Source organism: Babylonia areolata, chromosome 18, assembly GCF_041734735.1.
Source record: "Babylonia areolata isolate BAREFJ2019XMU chromosome 18, ASM4173473v1, whole genome shotgun sequence".
Lineage (NCBI taxonomy): Eukaryota > Metazoa > Mollusca > Gastropoda > Neogastropoda > Buccinidae > Babylonia > Babylonia areolata.
The window spans coordinates 44,766,600-44,791,788 of record NC_134893.1 but is presented as its reverse complement, the minus strand read 5'-3'; the positions used below and the strand labels follow the sequence as shown (position 1 = coordinate 44,791,788).

The 25,189-nt window shown below is 36.1% G+C and overlaps 2 protein-coding genes across 2 annotated transcripts; one reads left to right on the top strand and one right to left on the bottom strand.

Moving 5' to 3' along the window:
• Positions 1-1,848: 1,848 nt before the first annotated feature.
• On the bottom strand, positions 1,849-19,914 carry LOC143292819 (small COPII coat GTPase SAR1B-like). The gene is made up of 7 exons (XM_076603418.1): positions 19,814-19,914; positions 16,512-16,564; positions 16,006-16,125; positions 13,888-13,953; positions 12,675-12,778; positions 11,187-11,318; positions 1,849-10,556 (listed from the first exon to the last, which is right to left on the bottom strand). The coding sequence occupies exons 2-7, from the start codon at positions 16,552-16,554 to the stop codon at positions 10,440-10,442; spliced, it is 582 nt and encodes a 193-aa protein (XP_076459533.1). The 5' UTR covers positions 16,555-16,564; positions 19,814-19,914; the 3' UTR covers positions 1,849-10,439.
• Positions 19,915-20,006: 92 nt separating this feature from the next.
• Positions 20,007-24,845, top strand: LOC143292820 (small ribosomal subunit protein uS3m-like). Its single transcript, XM_076603419.1, has 3 exons — positions 20,007-20,045; positions 22,777-22,975; positions 24,425-24,845. Exons 1-3 carry the CDS (start codon positions 20,028-20,030, stop codon positions 24,721-24,723), a joined length of 516 nt encoding a protein of 171 aa, XP_076459534.1. The 5' UTR covers positions 20,007-20,027; the 3' UTR covers positions 24,724-24,845.
• Positions 24,846-25,189: the final 344 nt, after the last annotated feature.

The following is a 25,189-nucleotide window of genomic DNA, read 5'->3' as shown; positions in this document are numbered from 1 at the left end:
CCCTCTGTTCCCACATAATTTTATTAAGTGAAAAGTTGTGAAATTGCACATTTGACTTCAAAGGGGATTGCTTACATTAAGCATGTGTGCACATGTAATTATTACTGTTCTGCTTATTCAGTTTTTAGGCACTTGTTAATTGAAATATCTATTCTATTTAATTCAATGTTTGTGTTCTTTTTGTTGTTGCTTTTTAATGTTGACAGTTGTGGTCCATATGTAATGGCTTATAAATGTGAAATTTGTAGCTTAGTTAAATGCAACCTGCAAGTGTGCTGTATTGTTAGCAGTTTTCACTTAACATGTAGTTCACACATAGTGACTGTGATTCATTCAACATTTTTATTGTAAAATGTAACACTGCAGTGATGCATGTTACATCATACATGTAATTAGAATAATGAAAACAGGACAGGAATACCTGTTTGTGTAAAGTCAAATGCTTGTTTGTAGTCAGTCTCTGCAAATATAATAAAAGATATGCCTCATATCATGTGTCAAACAATATATATACATATTGTGGAGAAAAAAACCTTTGTGATTTGTTTGAAATGTTACAGTTTGCACATACATGATATTGCTGAAGCAGAAAATATCCCTGGAGGAAACCATTGGGAGTTAGTAGGGGAAGTCACCTGTAAAAAATAGGCCTTTGAAGAATTGCATTCATCACTTCACAAGATTTTAGGCATGACTGTTTAACACATGTTTAAAAAAAAAAGTTAAATCCCAGTTTGATTGATTTATGGGATGCCTAATGGTTTGGTTTTTCATCACACAAGTTGTTTTTTCACTTTGTGTCAAAAGATTTGGAAGTTCTAGCTGGTGGGAATTACTTCAGTAGATTTTGCAGGAAACTGCCAAGTCATCTCTTAAAAAACAAAAGAAAGCTTTGTGTATATAGGCATGATGAATGGCTATGTTTCTTATAAAAACATTCTGAAAATATCTTTTATAGTGAGCATTTTTTGCATGAGATATTGAGCATGTTTAATCAAAAAATATTGGCTGGAAATCACATTAAGCCTAGACTTCGAGAAATGGTATTCAGAGCAAGTTCTGAAATATCTTCTTTATATATATATATATATATATATATATATATATATATATATATATATATATTTTATATTTGATGATTGTTTCAAAGAAATTCATGAGAATTCTTTGCTATATATCACATTCATGATCATCTGTAAAAGCTAATTTTGTGGGGTCTCCCCTTCCCCAGTGAAAACTGGGAAGTAGGTTTAAAAGTATGTAGTTAGGTAGATACAGTGATCATGTAACTGAGTGTTTCCTCCCCAGAAAAAAAGGGAAGTAGGTTTAAATAAACGCCTGTACTTAAGATGATGCAGTGATCATGAATGTAATTTACTACTTAATAATTTAGTGTTCCTCTTGTATCTTGCAATTTGCATTTGTACAAAACTATTTGGATGCAGTAATGCTGAAATGAAGAAAGTTGTTTTGCTAATCACCTGTTGGTTGGCATGTTTATTTTTCACAGTATGAGCTGACTAGCATCTGGTTGCTGCTTGTCACAACAAGGAAAAGAAGAAAGGAAAAAAAAAAAGGTGTGGGTGTACGCTAGGAAAGCTGAAACATTGCCTGTTTAGAGTTGGCATTGTGTGGTGTTGTCCATCATGAAAACTGTGGTTTGGTTTGGTCACTTATGTGTTGCATCTACTTGTATTACTTTTTGTAGACCTGCTGATGGGCTTCCATGTTGCAGACTGGTCATGTTGTTGAAATTATGTTCTGACTATCCAATAGTAGAGGAGAAAGGTGTGTAGAAAATTAGTTATTTACTAATTTAGTCACTGGAGACTAAAAGTTAATTTTGAAAAAAACAAAAAGAAAGAAAAAAAGATTAGAACAGAGAGGATAAGGTAGGTAAGCCAGTTTGCAAACAGCACGTAATTTTACAAATTGTGAACGGTTTGTGTACTGCCCCACTTCAAAGTGTTCTCACCACATAGCATCCCTGCTATTTCAACTGTTGGAAAATGTTGAAAAGATGGTGCAGACTAACTTTTCCTGGTGCAACCAAACGGAGAAAGCCTTCAAAAACAGAAGAGCTACATTTGACTGTTGTATGACGGGATATCTGTATAGTACACAGAGCTTGTCACTTTGACTGGATTGTCCATACACTGTGATACTCACAGGAGTTGGTAAGTCCTGCCCTGAAGGATTGCCATTGGGTTTTATTAGCCCAGCCTGGACATACATGTGTTTCAGAGCTGATGCACCATTCTTTGCAGGTCAAGCAGAGATGAGTTGTGGCCAGTGACTTGGTGAGGCACAGCACATACAAACATAAATAGCCTGAGGTCCATGTTAATATTCAGTTTACCTCTGATGTTTCCTTTCAGCCAGCCACAAAAATGAAAACCAAAGGATATAAAATGGAAGATGCATGGATCACATTTTTCTTTGACTTTGATGATTGAAGGAAAAACACAAACTTATGCTTTGTAATACTTGTACTTGTGGATCCAGAAATGGATACAGGAAAGAATGGTCATTCATCAGTCATGGATATTGGCTTCAGGACCTTAATCAGTGCAGTGGTCAGTTTCAGTTAGGTTCCAACACAAACAATTTTGGCAAAGAACTGACAAAAATATGTACAAAATATTGTAATGTATATACAATATATATTTTTTTGTTAATATGTTTGGGTTTTTTTGCCAAACCTGGAACAAGCATTTATTTTTTAAAATATGTTATTCGTCACGGACTTTGATATCTGAGTTGCAGATTTTTTAATTTTTTTTTTGTGGGTTACTTTTGGTAGTCATTTAAATAGCAGGTCAGAAGTAATCAGTTGTAACATTTTTAATAGTGGAATTATCAGTGACTGGATGATTTAACTCGTTTTCAGCTGTTGCCTTGTGTTTCTTGGTTTGCTTTGTTCAACTTGCTAGAACTGGACTAATTAAATTAGCATTGCTGGTCTTGCTGCCTTGTGGGGATGTATTCATTTCAGAACTCGCTTGTATGTAATTGCTGCATCATCAGTTCATATTCAGAAATTTACCAAGAGTGAAGTTTCTAAGACTTAAGTATTGCTGCTGCATTTGCCATACGCTACATTGAGCTTTGCTAAGTGATGTATGTGCCATGCATTTTACTAACTGGTCAAAGAATCAAGGAGTAAAATGTCATGTCAGTCTGTGGTTTTTATTTGCCCATTGATAAGTAAAACATCAAAAGAGAAAACAAATTTTTCTGTTGAAATATGTTCTTCTGTGATGATCTCTGTCTGTGTGACCTTTCTGCCAATCCAAGCTAACAGAAAATATACAGAAAATGTGAGTATAACTACTGAAGTGAAACCTGAATATTGATCCCAATTTGTTGCAGTATTGAGTAATTCTGTCAGTGATACAAATCCTCTTTGAGTCTTTTTACTCGGCTCAATCCAGGGAATGACAGTGAAAAAGTACCATTAGAGGAAATGTTAAATTTGGGAGAAGGAAAAAACTCAAATGAAATAATAGGAATGAAAAAAAAAAGTTTACTCCAAAGGGTACAAAGCTGCTTTACTAATTATAGGCCCATGAAAGGGAGGTAAAGAATTTGATATTAATGATGACAGTTTATTGTCTCTTGCAATTAGTGGTTGCCAGATGCATAGAGGTCTCCAACACATAAAAGATGCCAGGCAAAGTTGTTATGCACCATTATGTCAAGTTAAATTGTGAAGAAAGATCTGTACGTAAGTCTAAACTTGTTTTTGTTCTGTTTTATGTATATCAAAATGAAGTTAAACCATGTCTGATTTGCAGACCAAAATGTTTTTAAAGTGTTAGGGTCATGCAATTTTGAATTCGGGTCAGATTTGATGTTGGAGGTTTTTGTCCAGATTGATTGAAGTTGTGAAGTGTTAATTGTAAAAAGGAATGAGATGAAAATGAGTGAGTTTCAGTAAATGCAAGATGTTTTTTTTTAATTTAAAAAAGAGAAAAGAAAATAGAGAAAAATCACAGCCATATGGAAGCCCATTTTTTTGGGGGAAAAAAGGAGATTAAAATACCTCAATGTTACATCAAATCTGGAAGGGTAAAAAGAGTACATGTAATTATCCTCTGTGTGTGTGTGTGTGTGTGTTAGGTGTGGTGATTTGCAACATTGACATTTTCTCAGCAAGACAAGAAGCAGAGAAACGACTTGCCAAACCTGCACATTTACTAAAATTTATTTAATGGATTTTATCAGGAATAGGGTTGGAAATGGTTTCATATGGTGTCAGCAAAATGACCACCACCAACTGTGCATGAAATATAGCGAAGCTTTGTTTAGGTTTCATTTTCGTGTTGTAGCAGTTTTGTTAGCGAGCCTGTCTTTTTGTCACTTACATGAATTGTACATGAACACACACAATCTGAGTACTTTGTCTGTTTAGCTCATATTTTTTATTCAGTTGGGAGAAACAAATTTCTAAGAAGTAATGATGTGAACTGACTAAATATACTGAAACCATACCATAGAATAATTTTGGGATTTGCCAGTATGTATACCACAGGCAGTTTCAAAACACACAATAAAAAACAAACAAACTGTGATCAGAATATCTTCACATTGTCATTAAAGTGCAAGATTGTTCTGTCAACTGAATAGACTTTCAAATTCTGATATAAATGACCAGCACCAGCTTCAATGTACACAGGTAAAAAAAAAGAAAACAAGGGCAAAGCCTTCAAAACTCACTTGTGCACCAGTAAAGGAATCATGAGGAGAAAAAAAAAGATTAAAAAAATTATTGAAAAGTGCTCTGTTATGATATATAAAATAAGCTTGGCAGAGGGGAAAAAAAAAAAAAAAGTATGCGAGCAGGATTGAACCATGCATGTTTAGTTCTGAAGCAAGCAGACAAAATCCCCACTGCTGCAGCATATCTGTCATTAAAGCAGTGTTGACAATTTCTTCTTCGTGTGATAAATAGATGTGATTATAGTAGATGTAACAACGCCATTTAAATCATGTTTTTGTGTGTTTTATTATATCTCGATTATTCTTTTATTTCGGGGGTAAAGGAGACTTTGCTATCCCTTCAAGCACAAAGCAACGCATGGTAGATCTCTAGGTCTGCACGAACCAGTCGAGGCCTACAACGAGCTGAAAGAAACGATTGATTCGATTTTTCTTTTATGATCATTCCAGTTAATTCAGTGTCCACTTGAGAATATTTATATGCAGTAAACATGTCGATAGTGTAATTAGTAGGCCTAACTCAGTGTGAAGCGGTTTTTAGAATTTTTGGATTTCAGAACAAACCTCAACGAAATAAACTGTTAATGATTAAAAAAACAACAACAACCAAAAAAAACCGCTTAATTTGGGAGACTTACAGCCTGTTATTGGTATGACTGTGAAGATTTTTTTCTCATACTGTGTTTAAATCAAATTTGTTATTGGCAAAGTATTTCCAGAGAAAATGGCAATGTTAAGTTAAACCACGACACACAGACACACACACACACACAGACAACTGAACACCGGGTAAAACATAGACTCACTTTGTTTACACAAGCGAGTCAAAAACGGTATGGCTTGTAGTTGCACTGATTATAATTTGTATTGTTTTTTATGTATTGAACTGCTGCTTGCACATCTTTGATTTTAACTATCACAAAAGTTTGAAGATGAAATGGTTTAGTTCTTCAATTAAAAAAAGTTTCATTATTAGCAGAAATAAGAAAATTCTTAGGAGAGCTAGACAATACAAGGTCCTCAGATTACACCACATTCAAGATTTATGAACAGGTAAAAATGAAATGAGATGATTTACAAGAAAATACTGTCTCCATTGCACAGAATGTCTACTTGAATTAAAATGTTGCATCACCATCACAAATTCAAATTGAAATCATGTTAATCATCAAGAAGCAGGGTAATGACAGTGGCAGTGCTCAAGATGAAAACTGCTCTGCACCGAGTTGTGTGTTCAAAAAACAGCCGGAGGGAGCCACAGCCTGGTTTGCGTGTAAAATCTAAGACTTGTTGCAAGTAATGTTTTCCTTCTTTCTTGAAACAGTTAGAATGCCTGTAATAGTATACGTATGCTTCATTATTATTTGCCACGTCACTTGCCCCACAAATATTGCGTTTGTCTGAAAAACATCTGATGTCCTGTTGATATTATTCACTAGTGGTACTTGTCTCTTGCCAACATTTAGATGATTTGTTGTTTTTAAGATTGTTCCGACAGAAGTTTATGCCAAAGGTGTTTTTTTTGGTTTGTTTTTTTAATGTTTCAGATGTGTGTGTGAATTGTTCTGATAATTATAAGTTAATGCCAGAGCTTTCTATGTTTCAGCTGAGTGTGTATTCTGCAGAAATTTTTAAAGTCCCCAGACACATTTGCTATATGATGTGTACAAGTACTGATATAGCAGCCACAAGATACCACCCAAGAGAAAAAAAACAACCCAAAACAACAAAAAACAAAACAAAGAAAACTGACAAGCACACAGAATTGAATTCTGTGAACCACTGTAACATAAATGTATATAAATTAGACATTTTTATTTTATTTTATAACACTGAAACATTGCTGTAGTCATTTTTTTGAAGAAACAGACAACTAAACAATAACTGAAATTTATTATCTGCCATCTTGAATTAAAAATTTAAAAACATGTCATGCCATATTCAGATTGTCAAATGTCTTTGTTCACTCCAACTGATTCGTTGTTATGCTGCGTTTTAAGGGTTGAAATGTATAGCTAGATGTCGGCTGTGACTGTAAATCCATGTAAAAATGTTCCAGCTCATTGCTGCACTGTTTCTCTTCCCAAACCCTTTTTCATTGCTTTTAACACAGTTTACAGTTCTTCCCATGCTTTTTCCTTCAACAATCATTCTCTTGCTTCTTTGCAAGACCAACATTCCCAAACAAGCTGAACACAAAATTAATGTTAACAGCCAATTTAAGCATATAATGTTCATACATAAAGGTGACATGTACATACACAAAACATGGAAGTCTTTCCTTTATTAACCACCAAATGCTGAAGTGGCAAACACTTGCTCCTAGCAGCAGTACCTTTAGAAGTGGACATACTTAAGATTTACATGTATACCAGTCTGAAGCCACCGGACTAAAATTAGATGGATTGCTCATTGGCCAGGAAAGCTGAAGCCAACTGGACGCCATACTTGTATTCGGCTGTCAGTCCGTTGAGAAATCTGCCAAATGATGGTAGTTTTTCAACTGTAACTGTGTATCTTCGATGAAATCATGTAATGCTTGGCCCCCCAACATGCCAAATGTTGTGTGTGTCTTGATTGATATCTGTCAATGGTTTATTTACCAATTTGCTGTGGAGGCACACACAGGATGTCTGATTAACTAACGCCACTAGCAAGTGAAAGCTTGCCGTGAAGCAGTCATCATAGCCAGCTGAGCGCTCGGCTTCACATATTAAGTTACCACTTCGCGCCATACTGACACAAGTAGCAAAATGGCTGAGTGAACACTTGCGCTGGCTTCAGTTAGCAAAGGGGCTCAAAGAAGGCATGCACTATCCACCTATTTTTAGATCAGGGATCTGAAGCGCTATTTCCACACCTGATTTCTTTAGTCAAAGAAGCTGCTGTTATAACAAATTTCTTCAGTCATATCTGAAGCACTATTTCCACAACTGATTTCTTTAAGTCAAAGGAGCTGCTGCTATAACAAAACAGGACCTGAAGTGCTATTTCCACACCTGATTTCTTTAGTCATATCTGAAGTGCTATTTCCACACCTGATTTCTTTCGTCAAAGGTGCTGCTGTTATAACAAAACAGGATCTGAAGCGCTATTTCCACACCTGATTTCTTTAGTCAAAGGGGCTGCTGTTATAACAAAACAGGATCTGAAGTGCTATTTCCACACCTGATTTCTTTAGTCAAAGGGGCTGCTGTTATAACAAAACTTCAAGTTATACAACTTATGAAGTGTATGTTATTTCTCTGTGGATGATGGTCACCAATCGAGGTATTGTTCATTGTTTCTGACAAGGGAGCCCGATTGGAGTTTTATCAAGTTTTTAATTTTTGGGGTGGTACCTAATGACATTATAATCATAAGCTAGGAATATCTTAACTGACCTTTCAACACTATTAAAATGTCTCTGCTGCGCATTATTTTTTTCAGAATTAAAAGAGCTTCAATACACACATACTGTCACACACACACACACACACTGAAGAGAAATGCCATAGGAGCAAATAAAGTTTGCACAAAACAGTCTTGTACCACTTACTGCTGTCTGCCCTAACTACAGTGGAATTGCTAATCTGACAGTAATTTGTTTAGAAAGTTTGTTTACATTCATATTATTTGCAGCTGTTCTCTGCGATGTATTCACAATAACAAGATAACTGAACAGTTGTAACTGATAACACAGGAATCTAGCACAGATCAGTGACTTTGAATGTTAAAGACAAAAGAGATCAGAACTTCGGAGTGTCAGAGATCAGACACAACCACAACCAATATATGTTTTCACACAGAAAATAACATTGTACTGTTGATACAATATTATGGTAGCTCAAGGACAGCTCAAGGCAACCGTTAATCATGATACGAGAAGAGATTCAATGTTAAGTCTACTTGTAAGCATGTTTTGTGTGTGTGGGTTTTTTTTTTTCTTCTCACAATATTATTCCTGTAAGGTGTACTTCTAATGTTGTATGAACATGGCATTCCATGCATTTTTGCTATGATAGCTAATACTAGTTTCGTGCATTTTGGCTAAGAAAAAAAAAATATAAAAAATCCTCTGATCTACTTTAAACACAAAACATGCTGATTTCACTGACTGGCAAGACCATCCGCTTGTTCACGGACAAGACGACGGTCGCATGTTATGTGAACAAATGGGGGGAGCGCACTCGGCAGACCTCTCCATGCGGACTGAGGCTCTCCTCCGTTGGTGCCACAGCAAGGGCATTGCAGGCCTAGTTTGCATCAGTTTGACATGGTACAGTATATGACACCAAACATGCTGATTTCACTGACAAAGAAAGTGTATAAACTGACAGAAGGATGCTGAGAGAAAGATATAGTAAAATCAGTTTAGTAATGGAATTTTTTTTTTTTTTTTTTTTTTTACTGAGTGATACTATTTCAGATAAGGAGTTCAGTAACCCGACTAATAAAATTTTATGGACAAAAAATATTTTGGAAGGAAGAAAATGAGTCTTCATTAGATGTAAAGAAATATATTTCTATAACGCATAAACACACAATAATTCTGACATTCATTTTCCACACACACATACATATTTATTTCTGACCCAGTATATTCCTAACTTTTGAATTTTCTCATCCATCTGAAATCTAAAATGGAGTTGTACCAAACGTAACATTCTTCATCAAACACAACACAAATTATTCCCTACAAAGGGAAAAGCCACACCCTTCCAAAATCATCCTTTACCTGATGCTTCAATACCTATATAACCTATACCTTCAATAATGTGATTCAGATTACAGAGACAACTGCGGTGGCCATATGGTTAGAACACTGGATACTCTCCCGAGTTTCCTGGTTTCAATCCTTGGTTTCAGCACACCTAGTGTGTTAAGGGTGGAGATTTTCTTGATTTCCGAAGTCAACAAATGTGCAGACCTGCTAGTGCCTGAACCCCCTTCATGTGTACATGCATGAAGAATATCAAATACACACGTTAAAGATCCTGCAATTCATGTCAGCATTTGGCGAGGTAATGGAAATAAGAACATACCCACAACACACCCCCTCTGAAAACAAAGTATGGCTTATTGGCATGGTAAAATCTGTCATACATGTAAAAGTCCACTTGTACAAACATGTGAACATGGGAGATGCAGCCCACAAAAATAGTACAGAAATAACAATGGGTCAGACACACATAAACACACTGAACCAGCTCTGGAACAAAAAATTCAGAAATTTTTCACTCACTGTGATCCAAGCAAATCATGACCATTTTAACCTTGTACATACATGATCTACTCAATCAGGCTATCCAGACAAATACAAAAGTCCATCCCTAAAATGTGGACAACAAAAAAAAAAAGAAAAAAAAAAAGTTACCAAGTTACTTCATTCAAAGAGGTACACATACATATATGCTCCAGTCTCACTCAGTTAACCTGATACTAGTTATTCTATCTCGTTTTCAAAAATTAAAATTTATTTCTGAAAAAAATGTCAAAAAAAATTGGACGAATACAGAACATGAAGCATCTGCTGCCACTGAGCACTAATATCATCAGAGGCAGTCCCTGTACAGCACAAATGGACAACAGTCTCCAGTTTTGATGCATCGTCATCGTCATCATCATCATCACATTCAGACTCATTCAGCAAGGACGCACATGGACAGTTCACTCAGGATCCCATGACCAGCAGTCAGTTTTCACACTCAGTCACACAGGGCTAGCAAGGATGAGCATCAATTGATGTACTGTGCCATCCAGCGGAACCCTTCTCCATAGCCCTGACGTTTCAAAACGCTGCACATGAACAGCTCGATGGGTCGGCCAGGAAGTTCACTTCGGGGAACTGTGCCCTGGAAAATGGAAAGGATATTGTTATAAATGGTTAAGTCAGTAAACACACACAACAGGTTTGGGAATAAAGTCATGAAGACTGTCAAACTCTTCCATTCCAGATATGCACATGTAGAACAAAGAAACATCACCACCACAAAAAAAATTACTGCACAAGCACATGGTACAAAGCTTAGTAAAACAATGTCAATCTCTGGAAGTAAAGAAACATAATGTAATTTTCAGCCTATAAGGCGCAATGCTTTTTATATACTGCAAATCTTACCAACCACAGTGTCTTATCAGCTGTATGCGCTCTATCTGTGTCTGAAAATATCAGGATTCCAAATTAAACTACTTTTGCCTCTTGATTGTGCAGACTATCATTGTTTTTGCATCCTAGTTGTGCTACTGGTCTTTCTCCATTTCAATATTCGGTTTTCCATTTTCTGCAGAACAAAAATTGCAATAGTGATGACTGTGTGCTACATCTAATGATGTAAGGATGAATAAATCCACTTAAAAAGTGTGTGTGTGTGTGTGTGTGTGTGTGTGTGAGTGAGTGCGTGAGTGCAAGAGGAATAAGGGCAGACAGATAGGGAAGATAGACAGCAACATGTAAGAAGCAGCATCTGGTGCAAGAGACAGACCTTTCCTGTGGTGAGGCTGTTCAGACCGAACCAGTGTCTGATTTCCTCTTCACTGGCAGCCCCAGCTTTGTCGATCTTGTTGCCCAGGATCAGGATGGGGGCATTGGCCACCTGCTCATCTGTCATCAGACTCTGAAAAACACCATCATGAACTGGTCATTATGTAGGTATAAGACTTTGTTTTAGCTCTGTGCAAGACTCTGTACAACACTGATAACTTGCTTGAGAAATAGAGAATGAAATATAGAATAAGCTATAACAGTATGAGACAAATAGATCAATGGATAGAAAGAAGAGAGACAAATCAAGCAAAACCAGTTTCTTTTCATCACCTTATATGATACACCTGGTATGAACATGCTATTAAGAACTTCATAGCGTACAAATACAAATCTTTATTTTCCGTAATATATACTCATGATTTGCATCAATGAGAAAGCTAATTGTGAATCAATCTATTTGAGATAGCTAATTGTGAATCAGTCTATTTAAAGTGCTGAATCCAGCTGGGAAGAGAATGCCCAATCTTTCAGTTTTCTTCAAGTATATAACTTGCAGCAAAAGAAAAGAAATTTCTGGTATAACATCTAAGTTCTAATGACTGCTTCATCAGTTTCTAAAAAACCAAAACCAAAACAGAAACGTACTAAGGAGGAGCAGAAAATCAGTAATTAACCCTTTCACTGCCAGGGAGATTCAAGTGAAATCTATTCACCAGGGTTCCCCCCCCCCCTCCACACCCCCCCCCAAAAAAAACCAAACAAACCGGCTATATAATTTTTTTAATATAAAATCCTGTGCTCTTTGTTAATGGAGAGAGACCCATAAAAGTAAATATTTTCTGAAAGGTAAATGAATAAAGAATTCAGAACACACAATGTTTTCCAATCTTGTGTTTTTCCAATGACACGCAACTGTTCTAAAATCAGTGTTTTGTTTTTTGTCAAATTTCCAACTTGTTCATTACAAACATTAGTCTGCTCATTTGTACAATGATATAATACTTTCTGGACAAATGGATAACTGTAAACACAAATCATACTAGAACAACCACAATTAAAAAAAGAGACATATAAGCGATATACATGATTCACTGTGGCTATTCTAAGTGATAACAACATAGATATGATTGTCCAATCCTTTCAGTGACATCAGTTTTCTTGAAACAATCATGTCCATCAGTAAAGTCAGATTCAAGAACGGTTTCTTTTCAAACACATTTGTATCTGTCCATGCTGATAGTCTGGAGTTGCCTACTTTTTTCTGCTTGCCTGGGTTTGCCTGTACCTGTTGGAGTGTCTGCTGTGCATATATACTGGCTTCCTCAACAAATTCCTGATTTAGATTATCATCTAAAAAAAAAAGAGAGAAAATGTCAATTCAGTCTTTGTTGTGTGGGTTTTTTATTCTGATGAGTTATCTCGTCATACAGGCAGCCTGGGGGTTGATGTCAAATTCATAACCTCTACTAAGCTTGGTCCCACTTACGTCAAGTTCAGCTTTAGACTCCATTAGACGTTCTCTGTCATGGACATCTACCAGGAAGACAATGCCATCCACTGCTGGGAAGTAGTCTTTCCACACTCGTCGGGCTGAAAACACAAACTAAGTGCTTAAAACATTTCAATGGACAGTGGCTAACATAAATGCAAAAGAAAAAACAACAACAACAACAACAAACAACAACAAATTTCTGTCATCCAGTGAAAGATATGTTCAGTTTTGTTAATTTCAAACAATTATTAATAGTACACTTTCTGTCAACCATGAACAACCTATGAAATGGTTTGTATGGAAGAGGACAACAAACTCCCACCTATTTCTTCTTTTTCCCCAAAAACATATATGCATTATGTACACAAACTAATACTACTAGATCATAAAAAGTAATGCTGTGATGCTTTTTTTCAGAAACATAACAATTATTTATGAATTCATGAGAGTTATATGGATAGTGAAAGTCCATCAGATCAATTCTACAAACGTGATATCCTTTAATTTTTCATTACTAACTGGGCTGGTACTTGGCATTTTAAATCAAGGTGAAGGAGGGATTCTGATATGCAGCACACACCACCAATAGAAACATACCAATACAATACAAATAACAGGTACAACATTTTACAATCATACTGCGGTCTTGGCCTATCTGTGACATTTCCATATCATCAATATTCTCAAATACAGTTGGGATTTCAAGTGCAGAATGCAGTATATTTTATAATATTTGAGTGACTGTCATGGAAAGCTGAGTTCCTGTTAAACTTCATTGGCATAAATTGACAGTACAGGTCCCCAACTGGCAATGACACAGCAACGCAGCGGTCAAGACAAAGCAGGGGAAATGCAAATGACACTTTTGCTGAATTCGTTTGAAGAACAGAATAGTAGAAAACTTCAATGTAGTTCAGGTAAAAATCAAACACACTTTAATTAGGAGTATAATATAATAAAGATCTTATTTGTAACACACAGAAGTTTGTTTCCGTATTGTGAAGTTTTTATGTGCTCATCAGAGTTTTGTTTCTCAAAGCTATGCAATATTATTTTAAACTAAAATGATGACACTGGCACAGACACTGCATCAGGGATGGTGATGAAAGCACTTGAAACAATGAAAGGAACCATTCCCTCAACTAACTGAAATCAACAGGGGGCACCAATAAGATCTGATTTGCCAACCTGTGCTCTGTCATTTTACCTTGTCTGTGGCCTCCCAGGTCAAAGGTTGTGAATCTCATGCCACCCATACTCAGTTCTTCTGATGCTGAAAATTAATTTCAGGAAGTTACATTAAAAACAAAAATATACAACAGCAATCTCCTATAACAAGGCAAGATAATTCTAAACAAAGGCAAGGCCTTCAAGACTCACTTGTGATACACACCTAAAGAAAAAAACTTATGAAAATTAAAAATTAGTTTGCTGAAATGTGTTCTCTATTCATTATGATAATCATATACAGCTTCATGTTAAAAAAACAAAAAAAAGCGCACACTTAAATGCAGATTCGAACCATGGGTGTTTGGGTCTAGAGTGAGTGATTTTATCCGCTGCGCTAATGTGGGTTCAATGCTAACGTTAAAAAATTATCATTTGAGCGTGTTCTTTTAGCAGAATAAATCGACAGCTGCAGCAAAGTGATAACGCTGTTTAAATCATGTCATTTTGGTATATCTTGGGCATTTAAAAATTTCTTTCAAGTTTGAGGTAAAGGAGATGTTCCCATCGCCTCCAAAACACTGCAATATATGTCCGTTTTTATGGATGTGCAGAGATCCATGTTTGACAAGCTTGTCTTTCCACTCACTAAGAAACTATAACAACATTCAATTTCTTTTTCCTTTTCATTCTAGTTAATTCAGTATCCACTTTAAAACATTCATATGCAGTAAACATGTCAATGATTATTTAAGAAATTCTTTTAATTTGGTGGTAAATGAGACGTTGCCATTATGTTAGGCTTTGCAACATGTTTTGTCAAGATCTCAAGCGCTGACCAGTGCCGTGCAGACAACACTGACCTCATGTCAGTGAAATGGTCAATTCAAATTTTCTTTTCTGTTCATTCTAGTTAATTCAGTGTCCACTTTAGAATATTCATATGCAGTAAACACATCAATAACGTAGTCAGTGTCACTGTACGTGTTCTGTTAGAATGTGTATTTCTTTGCTTGTATTTGAGAACAAGAAAAACGAGGTCATGGCGTCTTCTCACCAGACATTCAGGCAACTGCAAAGGGGCAACAGCGGTTTTGGAACCCGGATTGAATAAACTGTTAATAATTCGGAATTATGTCTAAATTCAAAAGATGAACAATCTATCATTGGTAAGAAGATTTTTTTCCCTACTATGTTTAAGCCAGATTTGGTATTTGCAGATAAAGTATTTCCAGAGAAAATGGCAATGTTAAAGTTTACCAGACACACAGACTACACACACACACACAGACAACTGAACACTGGGTTATAACACAGACTCATTTTGTTTACATAAGTGAGTCAAAAAAACCCACATAACACAGATTCATAAAGGAACAAAATTAATCAAAAATGAAAAACAAATATCTTGTCTCCAAGAACACATAATACAGATTTGGTAAGCATTAACTTGATTAAAGAAATTTCACATTAAATTCAGTATTCCTCACAGTTTTATTCCGTAAACTATTTTTGTAAAAAAAACAAATACAAAAAAAACAATAACAACACACAAATAAAAACAAACAAAACCACCCTCAATTCACTCCAAGAAAGGATCTAAAAGTAGTAAAACAGTAAAAGATGGCAACTGCAATTCACACTGCCAATTCTGCAGGTGAAAGAAAAACTACAAGGTTTTTCTTGTGTTAAATGGAAGAACCCAGAAATAACTTTCTTGCCTTGATTGGTTGATGGCTTATGTCATGCTTGTTGTGTAGCAACAGGCAGCCTTTGGGGAGATGCAGATTGTTCTTAAGACTGTGTGATTATATATATTTTTTAACTCTTCGGTGTCAAATCCAAAATATCATCTGAATGTGCCAGCAAAATACCAGTTCAAATATAAATCAAACCTAGTCTGGCTAATCCCACCCTCACATTCACATACAAATACAAATATACACAAACAGATAAACATCTGGTCTCTCCAACAATTCACTGTATAGCAAGATACATATAATCTGAAATTTAAAACCACCAGCATTCCTGTTTCAATGCAACTTATTTATAAAAACAACAACATTATATTGCAAACACTGTGAGTGTGAAACAGGTAAAACATAAAGAAATATGAAAAAGGAAAAAAAAAAAAGAAAAAAAGAAAAAAGAAAATTACTTGGGTGGAGGGTAGGTACATGCTGTGCCATCCTGTCATCTTTCAGCATATGCAGAAGGGTGGTCTTCCCAGCATTATCCAAGCCAAGAAATACTAATTTTCCTGACTTCTTGTATAAACCTGGAAAAGCAGGAGAGAAAAGCAATCAATGTGTCTGAGTGCGTCTGTGTGCCTGCTTGTAAAGTTTTGACATGCCCTCAAAAAAGCAACCAAAAAAAAAGCTCTCCCCTTGCTAGGTAATTTAGAGAAATCAGGGGTTATGAAAAATTTTAAAAAGGCACAAAAACTACACGAGATACACAAAGAAAGTCAATGCTTTTTATGAAGGAAATGAACAAGGATTCTGAATCTGGACTTTTTCCAAATTATTTTGCATGTAGATAACTATTAAGACAATTCAAAGTGAAGATAATTTTTGTGCAACAAATGTCTTATTTCCACCGCCACAGGATGACCAAATGAAAACAAACAAAATACAGCTGTAACCAAGCAGTTCAAGGACTCACCTAAAAAGGAAAGCATGTTCTGAAACCAATTCCAGATAAACATCTTGGTTTTTCTGAAACAGAAACCAATAACAGATGTATTAAACATTACCATCATTTTATAAATCAAAATCATTAAAAACTAAGGGCAAAATATGCAGACTGTTACTGCACTATATAGTATTATAAGTAGCAACAATGTATATATGGCAATAATCTACACTGTAAAGTAACAGTAACCAGAACTTTTCTTTCTTTCTGCATTCATCATTTCATGGCTGCAACATTCATGCTCACTGTATAATAGTTCTACATGGCTTTTAGTAGGTTTTTTTAAAATGTGTACAAATGTTTTTACCCTGTTATGTAGGTAATCATTCTCCATTTCCATGGATGTGTATGCTGGGCATGTTCACAGTCCATTAAAGGGAAACACAGTGGTTTGGTTTTATAGCTAGCAAAAACAGATTTTAGGTTTTTGTGGCTTATCCAATATATATATATATTTTTTATATAGCAAATGAATGTGTGTCTTAAAAAACACACACACGATTTAAATGTGATGCTTTGAGTAGTAATGGAAGCCGCCATTCTGTATAAGGTTGTGATCTCACAAGTTCGGAGATTCGCTTTTGCTTTTGGCTGATTTGCGAACAAAAAAAAATTAAATTTGTTAAAAGGTTGTGTGCAAGGACTCTCCAAAAGAAAAAGAAAGAAAGAAAAAAAACAACAACAACAACCCCCCCCCCCCCCCCCCCCAAACTGGACAAGTACAGTGCTGGAATGGATTTTGGCTCAGTTCAGTATAATTTTGAATTCAAGTTTATGGGAGAGAGTTGCAGAACAGAGTTAAAACAAGCTGCTGAAATATCAACAACACAGACAGATCAAAGTTGTGACTGCCCATGTGGAAACTGTGCCAACTTCTTGGTGCCCTGAATAAGCACATGTTGCAGAGACAATGATTTAACTGTCAAAGCTTTTGAAAATGATGAATGTGATAGGCATATATTTTGCACCACAGAATACCCGTTTTTTCCCACTGTTGCTATAAAATGAGCAATACTGAAAGTGAAAGATGGCCTTGTACTCATTCAAGGTGATATCACAACTGACCTCTTTCTGTCTTCTTTCTTGACAGCCAAGCCTAATAGTTATACTAACAGTAACAGTGCCCAGTGTTGCACCAGGCTGATAGTTTAAATCAATATAACTGCTTTAGTTTAATGTGCAGACCTATATGTTCATTTTAATGCACGGTTCTGTAATCATTCATTAATTTGCAAGGTGTTCAAAGCATCATTCTCTTTCATTTCCTGTCCCCTTTAACTACACTTAACACTGGCATGGTTTATGAAATCTTTAATTTGTGTTTTTGATTTTTGCATGCATACATGTGAATACTGTACACAAGATGGACATTAAGGCACTAGAAGGTCTGCACATCTGCTGACCTGAGGGAATAGAAAAATCTCCATCCCTAATCTATCTGGCACTAAACTCAGGGCTCTCAGACTGGAACTCCAATGCTTTAACTATTCAGCTATTTTGCCCATCACAGTCTAATGGCAATACAAAAAATCTCCTGCACAGCAGACTGCAATAATTATAAATCATACAACTGCAAACCATGAAGTCAATGTAATGATCTTCAAAAGCCATCAACTCAGAGTCTCCTCTCTCAGTTCAGATTCAGTTTACCTTCAAGAAAATTATGTGATTTAGCACACACACACAAAAAAGTGGGAAAACATGACAAAGCCTGCTCAGCTTCTCTGTTACCAGTATTGACTTAATGTTCTACTGATACTCATACTGTGAATGACAGAGTGAGACCAAAACAAAGTATATATCATGTAATTTTGTCATTGGCAGAATCATCATGTTACTATCCCTGTTTGACAGCTCTGGATAAAAATTTCAGTATCCATGTGTATACTGAATGCAAGAATTTGTTCAAAAAGCATTACCAGAAAGCCATCTCCAGGCTCATGTGTTATGATAAATTACAGGAAACAATAATAATAATAATAATAATGGATACTTATATAGCACACTATCCAGAAATCTGCTCTAGGTGCTTTACAAAAAACGCTTTTGATAACATAAACATACCAAAAAAATATGCATTGGCACACACAGGAGACAAGTGATAACACATACACAGAAAAGAAATACACAAAAATATATGCACACACACCTAGTCTGGGTTACAACTCACAGTTATATTCCAAAATGTGCACATGTATGCACACATCATTTTGTATGTGATACCTTGTGGGAATGAGAGAGGCTAGGGTTAGGCAGACAAAGTAAGTCTGTTGGACTAGCATTCTTAAGTTATTTGTTTAACTTCCCTTTTATGTCAAATACAGAAAGTATTATCTTCAGCATCCACCCTGAAAATTTAAACCACTCACAGCTGTTAATGTAACTCTAAAACCAATTGCCATGATGTAAGTGTAGTTTTTGATTGACCTGTCTTCCTATTTGTGTAATGGTGAGCAGATGAAAGCAATATATGACATTTGCTTTCTGATAAAAAATAAAATTTAAGTAACAACCCAATCACTTCCAAACAACAAACCACAGTTGGGTAGCATTGGGTTTGTATTCCAAATTTATGGCTGAGTTTCATATCCAGAACTGACATGGTCACGAACCATGTAGTCATGACAGTTTCATGTCCTGTTAGGCAGTCCCTTCTGTGGTTCCCTGAGAGAAGGTAATCGTGTCATATAAGTCAGATTGATGGTATGTGTCAATGTAAAACGGTACATTAATTGTCTCTGATCACTGAAAATCGAAGGCTGACTATTTCAACACAACGATTTAATCAATCCATTTAACTATTGACAATCTGTGAGTTTTATCAAACATGACCATTTTTACTTAAGTAAAAAATAAAAAATCTAACATCTTTCCCCACTTTGACCATTCCAGGGGCAAACCCAAACTAGCAATATGTTCTGGATTGTCTGCTTTCGCTGCGGTCTTTTTTCTCCTTCCTTTCGGTTAGTAACCCGCATATTATTCTTCACTTAGTCGGAAAAAAATCCTGTCTCATCAGAATATATGAACCTGTGTCTAGATCTGCCACGAAGGTGAGTCGATTACTGTTTCATTGATCGAATGAAGGGCCATAAAGGGATAAAGTACACCCACCAGCAGACGGCCCCGACCCAAGTTATCTTTTGACAGCTTCATTTCACGTTCTGCTCTCAACAGGTAGGCCCTTAATTTCAATAAAGAAGTTGGCTATGAACGGTACAACAAATAGAAGAGAAAGAATACATAGCCGAGTAATCAGCTCATTTACTTACTCTCTGAAAAATAGACTCCCAAGTTACCAGGAAATATTGTATAACAAGAAGCCGATGGAATGAGACGTGTACTTCTACAAAATGGCCGAGGTGTAACGATGACGCAGAGGCATTATACTCTTATTCTATACATTCTGGTTGGTTGATATTTTCGTCGAGACCAATCCACTGCAAGATTACAAGTAGGCTCGGCTCGAAGAATGTCTGCATAAAGATGGCGGCGTTGTATCAGGTTGGTGTTGAACGTGTGTCTTCAAATCTCTTTTGATTTTCAGTTTAATATGTACGATACTGAACATTAGCCTGTTGCATCTGTCAGATAGCATGCAACTGAAATAGGTTAGATGTATAATCCTTATGAGATCTTGTTTGAAAGGCAAGAACATTCTCCAAGGACCGCTGCTCAAGTCCCAAGGACTTTTTGATCAAAGAATGAGTGGAAAGTAAAAGTTAGCTCGCCGATCAATTTAAATCTGTTGAGAAGGTGAAGAAAAGTCATTCCGAAATAGCATACGCACGCACGCACACAATCTCTCTCTCACATACACATACAGTACACACATACGTACACATTCACACACAAAGTGTGACACATAACCACACACACACACACACAGAAGGACACACTCACAACACAAAATAACAGTGCATTAACACACACACACACACACACACAGTAACTATATGTTTGAAAATGGTCTAGCTTTGTTGACTGAAAAAAACATGTATGATATTGTTTAATTCAGGTGGAAACCCATCTAGCATACCCATTTTTAAATTACTTGGTGGTGTAGTTGATTATAAGCAGGTGGTGAAGTTTTTAGGTGTTTATCTTACTTCAAAGCTGACATGGAACATTCACTTTGATTTCATCTTAACAAAGGCAAGGAAAAGTATCAATTTTATGAAAATTATAAGCTGTTTACCCTGGGGAATGGATACAAAAACATTGATTCATCTTGCCATGGCCCTTGTAAGATCTAGGATAACCTATGTATAAGAAATATTTTTCAGTGCACCTAAATATTTATTACAAAAGATTCAAAGTGTAGACTGTAAGGCTATCAAAATTGCCCTCGGAGTTCCCTCTCATGCATCCAATCAGGAAACATACAAAACAGCCAGAATTCTTCCCTTAAATGAACATCGTGAGTTAGCAACAGCAAAATTCACTGTGAGATACACTTCAGTGACAAAAAAATTCATTGATGATGAACTGACAGTAAGATCTGACACTGATTTTCCTAAAAGAGCTAAAGCCATTTCATCACAAGAAACAGTTGCAACTTACGTTTCAAATTTGTTAAAAGAATCTGATGTTAACATGAAAGAGTTAGCTGCAAAACCACATCATTCTCCTGTTCCTTTTTGGGAAATGTTGAAAGCAGATTTTGATATCACTTATTCTGAAACAAAAAAAGAAGAAAACATCAATATCACGACAAGTACTGCCAGAATTCATATAGCAGAAATATATCAGAATTATCTCCATCTATTTACAGATGGATCTGTTCTTGATGACAAAAATGCTGGTGCAGCTTTCTATATCCCTGCCTTTAAAGTTGAAAAATCTTACTTTATTGGAAAACATCTTTCCATATTCACAGCTAAGCTAATTGCTATCATACAAGCTCTGAACTACTTAGTGAGACACCAAATAGTTTTCTCGAAAATAGCATTCTTTGTTGATTCCAAATCAGTACTTTATGCTCTAGAATTATTTAGCCTTGAAACAAGACCTGACTTAATTATTGAGGCAAATCATTTGGTACATGGTTTAAGGATTAAAGGGACTGAGGTCATTTTTTGTTGGGTGCCTTCTCATGTAGGCATTCATGGCAATTAAGCTGCTGATAAAGCAGCTAAAAGAGGAGCACAGGATTCAGAAAAATTGACAAAAATACATGTCCATCTTTCCGTGAAAGAGGCATGCACTTTGTTAGAAAAATCAGCATGGGGTCTATTTCATAACCAATGGAAGGAAAAGTTTTTAAAACATAAAGGAACATTATTCCCCGAGAATATCATTAAAGAAAAGATATCCGAATCCATCAGCTTGCTATACAAGATTAATAACCTCTATTTTCTTCCGTATAAAACTTGATGCGCTGAAGACAAAGAAAAGTAAAAATGTTGCATGCATCTGTGGTAAGCTGTTCAGCTTGCATCATTGTTTCTTTCACTGTCAGCAGTTATGTACCTTCTTGCCCAAGTATTTCTAAGAGAATAATTATTTTGCAGATGATTTTTGTAAAGTCATTTCTGATTAGGTTCTTATGGTCGAACTTTCACAGACATTAGTTCATAGCCCTATTTCTACATTCCTTTAATGTACTTCAGAATTGTGTTAATGGTTTCTGATTATTATCATTATTATTATTAAATTGTTACTGTTAAATGTAATTGCATGTTAGTTATGCATTTTTTGGTAGTTTTCTACCTCTTCTCTTCCCTGCCCCCCCCCCCCCCCCCCCCCTTCCCCCCCTTCCTCCTCTTCCCCCCCCCACCCCCTTTTTTTTTTCAACGTCTAATATCACTGATAGTGAAAAGACGCTAAACTAAAGAACGAACACACACACACACACACACACATTCTTTCTCTCTCTCTCTCTCTCTCTCTCTCTCTCTCTCTCTCTCTCTCTCTCTCTCTCTCTCTAACATTCACACACACACACAACTTTAGTGCATGAAACATCTGTATCCTGACAGTGCAGGGGTATTATACACTAACATGCTATGCACAGGTAGGTGAGTTAGAAACATGAGTGACAGTCCCTCAGATAACACTGATTATTCATTCAAATTACAATGTGCACATTAGTTTCAAGGGCAGTTGTCATTAAGAGGAATTGATCACTTCAAATAGATTGTTGATCAGCAATGTTGATATGATGCACAATGTCGGTTTCATTTTAATTCATTTCATAGCAAAAAACGTTTAATCAGTATCTGTCTTTGTTCAGGCTGCAGTCAAACTGCCTACAACTCCACCGGTGGCTTTGCTGGCATTCCGTGGTTTTCAGTCAACAACATGTGCCTTGAAGAACATCCGTGCTGGTGTACCTAAAGCAACCATCAATCGAGATAAGCCACTGACATATGAACAGGCTCAGGCCCCATACAGGATTGGTGTCACCAAAGGATGGAATTCTTGGCATACAGGTCGGATTTAATTTTCTATCTTCTTAAAAAAATATATACTAGCGAGAGAGAGAGAGAGAGAGGGAGACAGAGAGACAGACCGAGAGAGAGAGTATAATCTGTTATTTTGTGTTCGCACTGATTTCAAAGCAGCTTGTTCCACTTGATACATGGACTAAAATAGATAAAACTGATATAGTGATAAACCATTTTAACAAAGTCCAAGCCATTTTTTAAAGTGTTGTTTGACATATGAGACCATGGTATGCAGATGGATGTGATGCCTCAAGCTCCCAGGACTGGATTTCTGAAATGACTCAAATGAAAGGTCAAGGGGGATAACCTCTCAGCTTTTGTTGATTGCAGTGTCCTGTAAGATTTTTGGACTGATTTGTCATTTGGACACAGACTAATTGATATTATAATTGTTGAAGTTATCAGAAATTACAGAGTATTTCTCATATTTCTTAACATGTACTGGTGCAATTTATTTATCATGTTGGTGAAAAATATAGAAACAGGAACAAACGGACACAGATGAAAAAGACTTTTGATGAAACACAATATAGAGGACAAGGAGAGTGTCATCTAATCTTCCTGCATATGTGGATGGTGGTTTCTTCCAGATTTCAGGGCTGACTGAATAGATAGATAAATATTTTTTTATGTAAACTTACATTGACTTCAGGTTGTAAAAAAAGAAGAAAGAAAGAAAGAAAAAAGCAACTAAAAACCCAACCACCATGGACAGTGATGGTTATCATGTGACTTCACATTCAGGGTCATATAGGATTATATTCTTAATGTCATAGTTTTTAACATTTCACAGGAACAGTCAAGGACCTTGACCACATTCATATTGTAATACAGCTACATGACAGAGCATAATGATAAAAAAAAATAATAAAAATAATAAAGTTTGGAAATATAAAAAAGGTAAAGTTAGTTACAGTGCAGATATTCATTAGTGTGTTCATTGTGATAAAATCATCTGGATGTAAAACCCAGTCATATCTGACCTTTGCAACTGTTTTAGTTTATTTATTTTTTTTATTGATAGTTTTAAATACTTGCCCTTTTCAGTCAGTAAGTCAGCTTCAGTCACTGTTTTCTCATTTTCTTCTTCCTGGCTCTTTTTGTCGGAGTCATCAATCATTCAGTCATTGGAAAGATTTCTTGGTGAGAATTTTCTTACAACAGTACTAGTAATGATATGTTGTTGTCCAGAATGGCCAGTCTAATCTACAGCTGTTTTTTTTTTGTGTTGTTGTTGTTGTTGTTTTGTTGGTGGTGGTGTGTGTGTGCGTGTGCGTGTGCATGTGTGTGTGTGCAATGACTGTATGGGTGATGGCAAAGGAGAATTCATAATTACACATAAGACATATCTTTTGTTTTCAGTCTGAAAAACAAAAAAAGTGCCATGTAATATTGCATTATTGCATAAATATATCTTGCAATCTCCTGTTGCAGCCAACTTGGCAAAAGAGGGTTTTGGAGCCCGAGCCGCTGAACGAACATTTGAGGACATACTGATCAGAAAGTTCATCAAGGGGACATGGCCAGGACTGTTTGCTTCGGAGGTGATTGTCAAACGGCGGCACAACCTTGTGGTTGTTGCAGGGCTTGTCTTCCAACAACTGACTCCTCGCAAACAGTACTTCCTCATTGGTTACTCAGAGGAAATGCTGTCATACTTATTAAAGTGCCCTGTCAAGTTAGAGATTCAGACTGTGAAAGAGAAGAGTGATGTCATCTTCAAGAAGATATGATACAATATATTGTTTGACAGAAAGACACTGCATATGTGCGTGTGTCTGTGTGTGTGGTTAAGTGTGTATTTGGTGCAGTTGTGTAGTTTTCAATAAAATTTGTCATGCAAAGATTAAAAAAATATTGTGGTGATTGGTGTTGTGGTGTGTGTGTGTGTGTGTGTGTTGCACTGTGTGTGTATGAATATCCATTAAAAAGAAAGACGGTGAGGAAAAGAGTGGAGTGAGCTATGTTTCTCTCCTTCTTGTAACAGGAGTTGTGTATTCTTTGTGAACAATATTATTTAGGAAGAGGGACATTAAATTTTGTACCGACATACAACTACAAATGAGAGAAAGAAGCCAACCCACATTCGACCGAAATGAAACAGGTCCATTTCATGCATGTATGCGGATAAATCCTTGTATGACATTTTTTGCACCTAGAAGTTAATAATGTTGTTTTTCCTATTTTTGATTTGTATTG

Coding starts and splice junctions, on each gene's coding strand:
- LOC143292819 (XM_076603418.1), bottom strand. CDS start 16,554: ATGTTTATCTGGAATTGGTTTCAGAACATGCTTTCCTTTTTAG. Junction 12,779..13,887: donor CCTGGGAGGCCACAGACAAG/GTAAAATGACAG, acceptor TTGTGTTTTCAG/CCCGACGAGTGTGGAAAGAC. Junction 11,319..12,674: donor AGTCTAAAGCTGAACTTGAC/GTAAGTGGGACC, acceptor GGTGTTTTTCAG/AGTCTGATGACAGATGAGCA.
- LOC143292820 (XM_076603419.1), top strand. Junction 22,976..24,424: donor ATGGAATTCTTGGCATACAG/GTCGGATTTAAT, acceptor CTCCTGTTGCAG/CCAACTTGGCAAAAGAGGGT.